At 40.4% G+C, this 12,636-nt stretch overlaps 2 protein-coding genes across 5 annotated transcripts; both read right to left on the reverse strand.

Moving 5' to 3' along the window:
- Positions 1-277: 277 nt before the first annotated feature.
- LOC119477793 (cortexin-3) lies at positions 278-2,446 on the reverse strand. 2 transcript variants are annotated; one of them, XM_037751932.1, is made up of 2 exons: positions 2,313-2,446; positions 278-1,303 (listed from the first exon to the last, which is right to left on the reverse strand). In XM_037751932.1, exon 2 carries the CDS (start codon positions 1,184-1,186, stop codon positions 881-883), a length of 306 nt encoding a protein of 101 aa, XP_037607860.1. In that variant the 5' UTR covers positions 1,187-1,303; positions 2,313-2,446; the 3' UTR covers positions 278-880. The 2 variants fall into 2 exon arrangements, with proteins under 2 accessions (XP_037607860.1, XP_037607859.1); XM_037751931.1 differs by lacking the exon at positions 2,313-2,446 and adding an exon at positions 1,438-1,496.
- Positions 2,447-4,583: 2,137 nt separating this feature from the next.
- Positions 4,584-12,070, reverse strand: prrc1 (proline-rich coiled-coil 1). Of its 3 annotated transcripts, none has more exons than XM_037753035.1 (9): positions 11,959-12,070; positions 10,635-10,752; positions 10,086-10,481; positions 9,590-9,738; positions 8,698-8,800; positions 8,445-8,608; positions 8,144-8,247; positions 7,595-7,697; positions 4,584-7,295 (listed from the first exon to the last, which is right to left on the reverse strand). In XM_037753035.1, exons 2-9 carry the CDS (start codon positions 10,729-10,731, stop codon positions 7,086-7,088), a joined length of 1,326 nt encoding a protein of 441 aa, XP_037608963.1. In that variant the 5' UTR covers positions 10,732-10,752; positions 11,959-12,070; the 3' UTR covers positions 4,584-7,085. The 3 variants fall into 3 exon arrangements, with proteins under 3 accessions (XP_037608963.1, XP_037608964.1, XP_037608962.1); XM_037753036.1 differs by having other exon boundaries at positions 10,635-10,747; positions 11,959-12,056; XM_037753034.1 differs by lacking the exon at positions 11,959-12,070 and adding an exon at positions 11,869-11,885.
- Between the last annotated feature and the right edge of the window lie 566 nt (positions 12,071-12,636).

Consider the following 12,636-nt stretch of genomic DNA (forward strand, 5'->3'; position numbering starts at 1 on the left):
TTTAACATCCACAAATTTGTTTATATTTCAAAGCATGTATATTTATCTTTTCCTATGCAAAATGTTAAATTAATTAATATATATGTATGTTTTATTTTATTAATTATTATTAATTATTTTATTGAGTTTGCTTGCTTTTTCTTATTAATTATTATTATTATTTTTTATCTTACTTAATTTTGAATTATTATTTAAAATGCTCTGTGTCAAATATTTGTGAATAATGCTCTTTTTCTTAAATAAAAATATTATATATATATATATATATATATATACAGTATATATATATACATATATACTGTATATATATATAAAGAAGATATTGTCAGTTTGGGGTAACGGGGGAACACATGTTCTTTAAATAGTCCACATAGGTGCACAGGTGCTGGCAGTAATGTACACGTCGCCTTATTTATAAGATTCAAAGCGGGAACAACTGTTGCTTTGCTACAGTCTTGGTCTCTGTGGATTCTTTGACTGTCCCAAAACAGGAATAGCTGATACCAAAGTTGACCAATGCAAGGCCTACATCACTAGGACGTATTCATGGTGTGAAACTTTATTGAAATAACTAAACTGACTGAACTTAAAGAGCCTCATTTCTTACACTGAGACACACGAGTAGGATGAGACAGCGAGGTGTGCTAAAGGCAAATGGCTGCGCTCTATGAGTTTAGAGTAGAATGTGAGTAAAATACACACCCATATTATACTAATGCTGAACTGGTCTTTGTTCAGTTAGCTTGTGCATGTGAGAATAAAACACCAAAAATGCAGCATGGAACTGGTTTTCTGCCTCTTGATGCCTCCATAAACCCGAGGCAAACACAGTAACACAGCACTAGGTGTGTGTGTGTGTGTGTGTGTGTACATAAGAACCCTAGGTCAGAGTGTTGTCGAACTGGCCCTTCTCCAGACCGTCGAGGCCTTCAGCCCAGGTGGAGGTCGGCATACTCCGGTAGGGGTCCAGCAGGATACGGAAGCATCGCACTATGAGGATGAGGAGAAAAACAAAGAGGAAGAGGACCAAGGCGAAAGTTGTCTTCTGCTCCAGGGACATGGCGGTGATGGCCGAATCCGACGAGGACGAGGAGGAAGAAGAGAACGAGGAGAGGGCGACGAAGTGACCCCCGGCAGAGTACAGCAGAGAGGAGAAAGCAGAGGTGAAGGGCTCTCCTTCCATCATCCAGGAGGAGAAGTGTGTGACGGGGGCGGGACAGTTGCACTGCAGCTCCCACAGGGGGGCGTCGTGGCATCCTCTTCACATCGGCCCCGTCCAACACCTTCAGATGGACCTCATTGTCTAGAGAGACGGAGGACCAAAGCATTGCTCTTAATATAACACAGTCACACAGGTCCTGTTCAGACCTAGTATTAACATGCATCCTCAGTGATCGAATCACAAGTGGACAGCTCTAAGTACAGGTGTGAACGCACTCAAGACTGATTGAGGACACATTGAGATCGGATCTGTCAGACCACGTTCAGAGGTGGTCTGGGCCACATGTGGCCACATTCTTTTAGCAGTGTGTACGCGAATGTGTCCTGAGCCGTCAGGATTTCTGTCCATTTGTGATGTCACAAATTTACAATATTTAGAACCCTTTACACAGATTTAAACATAAACATTCTAAATGTGTCCCAGTTTATTTCCTGTTGCAGTGTATGTGAATATCATCAGCTGACAGGAAGTACACATGGACCCAAGCTGTTGCCTAGCAACGCAATTCCGTTGCAATTCCGTTGAAATGCACTAAAACGGAGCGATTCAGACAGAGGGTATATACAGGTCAGAATCAGAATCAGAATCAGAATCATGATTATTGCCAGGTGTAAGAGGTATACACTAGGTATTTGCTTTGGTTTTGTTGGTGCAAGTTAAACAGTATAATAACAAAAGAATAGATAAAAACGTTAGAATAAAATAAGAATAAAAAATTTGAATTTCTAAGGTATATTCAGGCAGACAGTATGAGGAAAATAATTTTTTTTATCATTAAATCATGGAAACATTTTCTAGTAGAAACACAAAATACAAGTATGAACCTGAAAATGAGCACAATATGGGACCTTTAAATGTTAAAACTGCTTGCCATAGCACCTGCCGAGGTGCACGATGGTGCATATCATTCTAGGGACCAATGGGGATCAATCAATGTGCATATATTCATTCACACATGACAAAACAAGTGAAACATGACAGGTCTGTTCACGCATTCACATCACTCAACAAGTGCAAAGACCACCTGACCAACCGACACATACAGTTAACTCGTGCACACACATGCACTGCGAGCTGATGAGTAGCCTACCTGTGTCTGTGTGCAGTGATGGTGGATCCATGTCCAGAGTGGTCCGAGTGCGTTGATGATGCCCGACAACAGGATGCCATCCCAGGCTGAGAGCTGCTGTGTGCAGCCTCCCAGCCGGCTGAGGTGCTTACTGGCTCCGCTGGGAGGGGGCGGATGAGTCCGGTCCACATCACCAGCAGCTCTGTCTTCTATACCTACTGTACCTGTCTGTGTGTACCTGCAGCCTCGCATGAAGACAGTCTCGGACACCACAGCTGCTTTCATCGTCATATTAAAATCCCACACCTTTCCTTTACCCCATTTTACACAGTTTGAATAAAAAAATAAAATAAAATAACATTAAATATAAATAAAATAAATAAAATAAATAAAATAAAAAAAATAAAAAAATATATATATTATTTTATATATATATATACATAAATTATTATTATATATATAAATGAATGAATGAATTAATAATTAACTTATTTTCTGTGTCTCTGTTCTTTGTTTGTCAGCTCGATGTTTTCTGTCATTGTTGATATGTCTGTTTACTCTGTTTTTTTTTAGTTTAGTTTTTTTAAAGAAATATGGTTTGACTAAGATTATGATTATTATTAGTATTATCACTTTTCTTGTCCTTCATTAGCTATTAATTTGAAGAAAAAAAAGAAAAGAAAACAAAGTAAATTTAGTTCCCCCAAAAATATATATATACCCAATTTACCCAAATATTGTTTAATATTGAAGCAACCAACACAAAAACACACACCATAACATTTTGAGCTTAATGTAACCTATATTAATACTACAACTCAAACACAATCCTGACCTCAGAGTAAAGCATTTTTATTTTATTTATTCATTTATTGTTTAAATATACAGTTATTTGTTGTATTGTTGATATTTGTCTGTTTACATATGTGTCCATGTCTACTCTTTTTTTGTCATTGTTGTTGTCTGTTTTATTAGTTTATATGTCGTTAAGGTGGACAGTTTATTTGACCCTGCTTTTTTTTTTTTTTTTTTTAAATAATATGGTTTGACTGAGATTATGATTATGATGGCATTTTTATTTTATTTATTCATTGTTTAAATATACACTGTTTTTTGTAACATGTAGGCCTACACTGGCAAATATAAATCGGAGCTGTTGTATATACTGAATGTACCTATACTGCTCTTTTTATATTTTTTATAATATATGTTTTATTTCTATATCATCTTTCACCTACTGGTAGTAGATAATAGCTCAATATTTACTACTGCCCAGCTTTGTTGTTCTTGTTTTGAGCTGTACTTCTATTTCGGTGTCAAATTCCAAATGTGTGTACTCATACCTGGCCAATAAAGCTGATTCTGATCTCTGTTTTTTTTCATCACAGTGCCAAATAATTCCTGCCATGCTGGTCACATTTATTTAGTTCATCAATAATTCGTATGAATTCCACTTCATTATCATCAGGTAGTATGTACCTCACGGTCCTTATAACAATAAATCAGTTAGCAACAGAGGATACAATCTAAAGAGTACCATCCAGGTGATGAGTCAGTGTGCTGAGAGGCTTGCAGGATGTTGAGAATAGTATTTATGAACTCCCAAACCTGCGATGAAGCTGCACAGATACTGAAAATAGAATTTGAAGAGATTCATGGGAGCCAGACTTTTAGATCTGGATAAAGTGATGCTGTGAATGATAGACGAGCAGTCTATCGTTCACAGATTCTCTGTATCATTGAATACTGAAAGCACTGAGCCCTGTAGACATACTGAAGAAAACTCAATCTCATCTAGCAACGGGAAAGCATCAAAAAAGGTGCACAATAGAGATCTTTCTCCGGTGCTTAGGCTTCAATCTTTGGTCATGTCCTTTTATCAATCATCTACCTGTTTACTCAAAAATGTGAAGGGCTGCAATATGGCAATTATCCTTTTGATTAATTGATTATTCAGTTGGTCTATAATGTGTCAGAAAATTGAGAAATTGCAAAAAAAAAATTATAAGTATACTTGAATTGACTACTTTTTGACTAAATCTAAAATACTGGAATATTTGAACTAGTGGAAAACCCTCTACATGAAGTGTCCCATTCCAGGTCGCTAAAAATCCCCAAAAATGAACCTGACCTCTGTGTCCTCAGTGGAAGCTATGGGACAGACCACCCTGGCAGAATATACAATACTGGGAGAATATAACTATGAACTAATAACTTTACATTGTCTTTGTTCTGCATTAACCTGTGTAGCACGTTTAAGTGGAACAAACATGCAGCATTGATACAAACAAGCATGAAAAAAAAGATTAATTTATTTGTGTAAAAAGGCACATTTAGGGGACACAAAGTACACAGAAGAACGTTGTTTCCACTCAAGCTTCACTAAGTGTTTAGTCTACTGTAGGAGTCCCAACTGCCTGAAGGAGCAGAAAATAAATTATCCTTCTTACCTAATAATCCCAGGTTACCGTTAGCAACCTGAGGCAATTACTCATGGGCCAAAATGTGTTTTTACCTAATGTACATACAGCACAACATTTATGATGTGCAAATATTTTACTTAAACCCCCCCCCACAAGAATCAATGAATGTGAAATTTTTAAAACCAATACATTACATTTAAAACATGACAACGTCAGACTGTTGTAGCTGTGTCCCAGTAGCACACTATATACCGATTCCAAATGGATTTAGTGCTTTCACATCAGCCAAATGAATAAATACAATGAAAGAGCAGCCTGCAGGTTGCTTGACTTTAGGTGTTGAAGGCAATGTTGGGTTACGAACACGGCAAAGCAGGGAACTAATGATGAAGACTCGCTCCAGTGCAGCCCAAATCAAATGATCATCACAAAAAAAAGGTTGTCCAGTAGGATCAAATGCTTCAAAACAATAAACCATTTTCAGCACAATTGCTTCATATCGACTCAATGCTTTAAAAAGCTTCTAATTTTAGTTCAATCAAATTACCACGCAACAAATTACTACATGAATTTGGCATAAGCAATAAACTTAAAAATACCTTTAATGCATAGTGAGTAGGAGGAATGGTGGGTTAACAGGGGTCCTCTAGCAAGTTAATTTAGCCATGGTTGAGGTTTTTTCAAACAAATAAAAGGAGGAGTTAGACATTACAGCTAGAAAGATTGTTAAAAAAAAAGAAGAAAAATAGGTGGACGGTGGATCGATGGCTATAGTAATAACCCAGAAAACTAAAATATACACACAAAAACAAGGTCCTTAGAATAAAATTTCTTAAGGTTTTGAAATTGGCAGTATTGTGTCAGGATATCAGCACATACCTTGTGTTATTACCTGTTACTACAAAATGAACTGCCACAATAGTACACTGCCAGCTTTAGTACAAAGTAGAATGTACGGTGTTACAGTGGAGGACTTCACTCAGGTCTACTCAGGGTGCTTTCACATCAGGGACCCAGGCCTGGATCAGAGTACACTTGTCCTCAAAAAGTCCAGTTTGGGGTTCGTTGAACCGTACTCGAGTCCACTTGAAAAGATGGTCTGGAGTACGGTTCATGTGTACTCAGGTACAGTTTGCATCAGGTGTGAAAGCCAACCGTACCAAAACACAGAGGTGGACTGCTGTTAAACACGAGAGACGTTAGCAGTTAGCGAGTAGTTTCGTAAGGACAGGCTTTTATTCAACGCCGTCGGTCTCCTCTGAAATCTGTATACATATAAACTGTTTCATATCTATGTCTGTATATGCGCGCATCTCATCCTCTGAACTGCATGGCCATGGGTGATAAAGGCAGGAAGGCCATTGGGGTCAGGCGATGTTTGTTATTTTATTTAGCTAGTTTAATGATCTGCCTCTGAGACAGTGACGCAGTGAGACAGCGGGGGTGAAACGGAGTGTAGAGTCAGCATATTTTCACATCAAACTCTGAAATATAACCAAACCAGAGCTTGTGATTGTTGGAAAGACTAAAGACGACGGTGTTGGTGAGTTTTATTCTGTTTCTGTCAAGCTTGAGTGAAGTGTTTTACGATGCTCCGCCACTAGAACAGCTGATCTCAACATAAACAAATACACGTGGATGATGACACAACTGTACTCGGGTACGGAACAACTTTACTAATGTGAAAGCTGAGCGGCGGAGGAGTGGAGAGGGGGGGCTATCGTACTCGGGCATGGTACGGATCAATCGTACCTAATGTGAAAACGCCCTCAGTTCCTAGTATCCAGAAGCCAACGCAGGGGCCAGGTCCACATTACATTCAGTGTAACTGTTTTTTTTTGGTCTCAGGTTTCAGGTCAGATTGTTGTGTTCTCTCTGTTCGGGTCCGTCTGGCTCGACCACATTTTGGATCGGGTCTCTTTTTAATGGTTTGAGCAGGTCAGTGACGACCTCTAATATATACACTAAAAGTGGGACACAGTCCATGTAATGTGTCTTTACAGTAACCAGAAGCATTCGTAAACAAAACTAAATATTGTCACAATGTGTGTTAAGGTTTTTGACATTAATATACATAAAGTGTAATCTTTTAAGGACAAGATGTGTAGTTAAGTCTTCTTTAAACCTGAGTAGGCGAGTATTGATTTGATATCTGATGGCCTTTCAGTTAAACCCCGCTGAAATGCTGGAATGTCAGTAAACATCTTTGAGACGTTAACATCTTTAAAAGAAATGTGCATTTGGCGTTGCCCCATGAGGACAGACGGAGGACGGACGGGGAGATACGAGGAACGTCGCTGTCCTATCAGCTCCTCCAACGTGTCTCCAACTCCTCCCCCCAGTACGTGACTCAAACTGGAACCGTTCAGCCTCACACAGTCCTCGGTGGCAGCTGCTGTTTGTAGATTCCAGCCAGAGCTTTGGCGGCGCTCTGGATCATTTGGCGTTGGGTCATGCCCGTCATGGTCTGATGCCAGTCTGTTCTGTTGATGTTGGGCACGCTGCGCTCCAGAACCTCGCCCACGGTAACGATCAGACCTGACCAGCGCAGGCTGTAGTCAGGAGGGGTCAGGGACTGAGCCTGCACAGGAAAACAGTTCAGGAGGTTTAGAAGTGACTGATATTGAATAAAGTTTCTAAGGCTGAAGCTATATTTGATGGTATTCGTTCCCGTCAATGAACCAAGCTGCAACTACAGCGGTTGAAAACTGAAATGGTACCAGGGATGGGACGATTCACTTATCTCCTGATTCGATACTATCACAATACTTGGGTGCCGATTCGATATGTATTTTTAAGTATTGCGATTCGATATTACGATGTATTGCGATTTTAGCTGACAAGAACCATACTATCAGAGACATTAGGGTATTGAAATACCTGTTGGACGTGATCTAGAGCCAGAGGAGTTGCCTGAGTGAAGATCTCAATGCGGATGCTGTGCCCAGGGTCCTCCAGGATCAAACAGCCGATGTCAAACCACCTGAAGACGACAATAGAATTCTGAAACATTTACGGCTTTTATACGTCTGCATTCAATATTATTCACACCCACTGGATTCATTATATACATGGACATTTCAGATGAGTTGCTCAGTGAATATTGTCAAAAAGGATTAAAAAACAGACAATGATGATAGATTCAGGAGGCCTTTCAACCCCCGTAAGAGAAGGTCAGATAACAGCCCTGATAAGTCACAAAAGCAGGATGAGAAAATGTCATCCTGTTCGCACTTAATCCTCTGGGGGAGATGCCGTTGCCTATTTTAGAGATTGCTGGACTTTTTGCATCTCTGCTTACAGCCTTATTTTTCAGAATCCAAGGAAGTTATGATTATATAGAGCAGCAATACGGCGATATATGGAAAGGAATAGAATAGATATTGTTTGAATAATTCTGTGTGATAGAGGTCTTCTTCTTCTTCTTACTTGTCGGGAAAGAGCTCAGCGATGAAGTTTTCCAAAGAGACCACCGGCTGCTTCTCGTGGATCACACCGGCTCGACGCAGGCTGTCGATGCGCTCCTGAGCCCCCTGCAAACACACACATACATGTACAAATTCCCACGGTTTTGGTCAGAACTGATGAGTACGAGGGGAAAGTATGATGAAACATGATCCTGTAAAAAAAAGTACCACATTGTAGTAGTTCTGCCTTGTCTGTTATTTTGAAACAGAAGTTTACTTTTATTTATTAACAAAGCCAGTTGGAGAAGCAGCAGTGGACTGACCTTGACACCAGCTGCATATCCAACAGGCTGCGGGGCGATGTTGGACTGACCGGGCTCTCCGGTGACCAAAGCCATCCCAAAAACCTCCTGGAAGGCATCTCTGACTGCCTCCACGTTTTTCTCCTTATCGGAAGTCACCACAATGTCGATGTCCCCGCCAGACTCTGGAGAGCAACAATACAGGAACATTTAAGGACAGCTTTCTTCATTATGAGGTAAGGTAGTGATGAGAAGAGAGCGCAGGTAGACTTACTGATGTATGGAGCCATGCCAGGATCCAGAGTGGTGATCATGGACTCCACAGAGTGCTTGGTTTTGTCCAGAACTGACTTTACTACGGTGTTACCTGCCACTCCCTGAGGACACACAGACAAAACGTAGAACATGAGCTTGACTGTTAGAAATGTCATAGTTGGTGCTAAGATCAACTTGGACACATTCATACAGATCAATAATTACATTTTCAGAATATACTATATACTAGTCAGATCTGGTGTTGGATATGACGTTCATATGGGTTTGCTGTGACATAGAACCACCTCCAGCTAGGTGACCACACGCAGTACCTGTTCAAGGATCGGTGTGGCGTCAGCAGTTATGCAGGAGTGGTATCGGACGGTTGTGGGAAAGAGGGAGCTGAGCCGGAAGCCAAAGCTCTCGATTTACCGGTCCATCTATGTTCCGACCCTCACCTATAGTCATGAGCTTTGGGTAGTGATCGAAAGAATGAGATTGCGGATACAAGCGGCCGAAATGAGCTTCCTCCGTAGGGTGGCTGGGCTCAGCGTTAGAGATAGGGTGAGGAGCTCAGACATCCGGAGGAAGCTCGGAGTAGAGCCGCTGCTCCTTCGCGTAGAAAGGGGCCAGCTGAGATTATTCGGGCATTTGATCAGGACGCCTCCCTTTAGAGGTTGTCCGGGCATGTCCAACTGGTAAGAGACCCCGGGGCAGACCCAGAACACGCTGGGGAGATTATATATCTCATCAGGCCTGGGAACGACTCGGCCTTGGGGTCACCGAGGAAGAGCTGGAAAACGTTGCTGGGGAGAGGGACGTCTGGAATATCCTGCTAAGCCTGCTGCCTCTGCAACGCAGCCTCAGATAAGTGGAAGGTAATGGATGGATGGATGGATGGATGGTATTACCTTGAAAAAGCCCCAGATGCCTCCTCCACCAGTGTTGGCGAGTCCAGGCCCTCTGGGATCTTCCTGCTCCTCTGGGAAAGTGATGGGAGATCCAGCATCTAATCCTCCGGTCATGGCTGGCTGCTGAACCATGGGGTTCGGCACTACACCTGCAAGGTAACATGTTTTTTGTAAACCCATATGACAAATGTAATTATACCATATATAGTATATGATATGATATAATATCATATAATAACTATTTTATTTATATATATATATATATATATATATATATATATATATATATATATATATATATGTATTTATTTTCTCCTTGGAAATTCTCATAAATTGGAATACCTAAAGTGCAATGAATGAGGTCATATCTAACTTATAACTGCAGCCTTCTCTACGTAAAATTAATGAATATGATATGTGCTGTGGTTTGACTTCTGTTCACAGCACTGAGGGGCTGCTGGGAGGAACTTGCTTCATGTGACAAGCGGGCACTAACCTGGCATGGCGGCAGGAGTGGAAAATGTCGGCATCAATGGCGTCTGTGGTGTTCGACCGGCGTGCCCGCGTGTGATGTCATATCCTGCACTCATGGAGAAGTTGGATACGGGCGGGCCCACGGGAGGGGCCGACATGCCGGGAGCCGAACCGGGAGGTGGTCCGATGGAGGAGGCCAGGGGAGGCAGAGAGGGGGAGGTGGAAGGAGGAAACGGAGAGCTGCTTGTGAAGTGGGAGGCGAGTGAGGAGGGAGGGGGGAAGTGGGAGGACAGGGAGGGGTGTGGGGCCAGAGGGCTGCTGTATGGGATGGAGGGAACAGGGGGGAACGCGGTGGAGACCGAGGGGGAGCCCATGGAGACGGAGCTGGTGCCAGAGAGGGACAGAGGGCTGGACATACCTGAAACACAATGAACTCATGTTACACCTCAGAGACATCTCTCACTGTGGCTTAATAAAGTGCTCTAAATTCAGCTGTTCATATGTATATTATATGTAAATCACAGGGATCTAGGTCTGTTTACATAGCAACACCTGATAAATCGTGTCTTACCGATGGTCATTGGCGGGGGGCTGACGGTGGCAGCCACAGTCAGAGGAGGTGTAGGGCTGGCCGGAGGCGTAGTCTCAATCCCACTCTCTTCCATCATCTTCTCAGCCTGATACCTACACTTCAGCACAGAATACAGCCGTAGTAAGATGTTGTGATCATCGTGTTGTTAAGCTTATCAATTAAAATGTCAGTGTACATGGTTCTATGGGTACCCACAAGTCTCCCCTTTACAGTCATGCCCACTTTATGATAATCACATGCAGTTTTTTTCTGCAGTATAAATGTGTTATTTTCGCCTATTCTAAAATTATGTGTTTGAATATTTCTACATACTGGGGTCCCTAAACAGTCTTGAATTACATAAATTGGGCATCACTGTAAAGCTGAGACTCTTGTGGATCCATTGAGCTCAACTGTATTCATGTGTGATGATGTTAATCCCCATAGGAGACATTTCATTGTAGTGAGACCATTTTTTTTATTTGACCTCACTGTATAAAATGACCTGTGATGACCTCTAGGATAATCACAGCCTCATGAAACTTTACAGCCACAAACTACAGACCTAGAGCATTCAGAGGATGGATGGCTTTCCTAGGTAGATTGACAATAAGGGGGTTTCTGAGCAGTTTACACAACAGAAGTGCAATCGTTGAAAAGTACAATTCTTGCAGAAATCTCCAAATGCCAAAAGTTTTTGATCCCAAATCACAGCATGGCTTTTCTATGGTGTTCCTCAAGGTCTTGGTGTCTTAATGTGGTATTTTGGAGGGATTATTGATCATTTTGGAGTGATAAAAATGGTTAAATTTAGCACCAAATCTGTGTAACAAATGGTATCAACCCAAAAATTGCTTCAACAACTTATTAGACATAAAAGAGCATGGGAATAACCATCATATACTTCTATCATAATGCTCTAAACCCTTATACACTTTATTTTAAATAATTAATTCATGTTTATTTGCTGATTTATGACTAGAACAACTTGACACACAGTGCTGAGCTGCATCTCAAATTAATCTTCAGGTTCCCAGCTTTCAGATGATGTACACCACTTCTATAAGACATCTACTGCTGACCTGCTATCTCCCCTAAAGTACATCAACATGTTGGCAGTTTTGACTGCTATCTCTCAGTGTTAGCAGCTAATGAAACGTTACACGTGTACAAACACACTCAGATCTGGCAAAAACAAACACCTAGATGTAGGAAAAGTGACATGTAACATTACATTTTTATCTACTTCTCCAACAACAAGCATCAGAGAGAATCATGAGTTCCTCTTTTTTACGATTTCAAGACATTTATCTTGACTACTCACCTGCTAGCTAGACTAGCTCAGCACAACATGAACAAACCAGCGACGCTCCTCGATGACGTCACGTGTTGCTGCCACGTCTGCTCGGACCTGACTCCTCCCACTACCGGAACCAGGATGAAACCACGTGGACCCAGTTCAAATCTTTTTTATTATTATGCTTTCTCTATTGAACTCATGCTCATTAACAGATGTACAGATACATACAGTTGAAAAAAAATAATTACAATAATAATTACATATATATTTCATAATGCCAGAGTTTGTTTATGTTATAAACATAATTTTATAATAATTTAATTTAAATTTAAATTTGAATAAATAAAATAATAATAATAATAATAATAATTATTATTATTATTATTATTAATTCAATTCAATTGAAATGTATTTTTATATAGCGTCAAATCATAACAGAAGTTATCTCGAGACGCTTTATATATAGAGCAGGTCTTAGACCGTACACCATAATTTATTATTATTATTATTATTATAAAATGTACCTTTTATTATTTTAATTTATTGTTATATATTATTATTATTATTATTATTATTATTATTATTATTATTTAATAATTTAAAAGTCTTAATGGCTTTTTTGTTTTTAATATTGGGTATGATGGTGCTACACTGTTTGAATTCATTAATAAAATGCAGGAAAGTTTGCTTGGTTCCTGACCT

The sequence above is a fragment of the Sebastes umbrosus genome, chromosome 19 (genome assembly GCF_015220745.1).
Source record: "Sebastes umbrosus isolate fSebUmb1 chromosome 19, fSebUmb1.pri, whole genome shotgun sequence".
NCBI lineage: Eukaryota > Metazoa > Chordata > Actinopteri > Perciformes > Sebastidae > Sebastes > Sebastes umbrosus.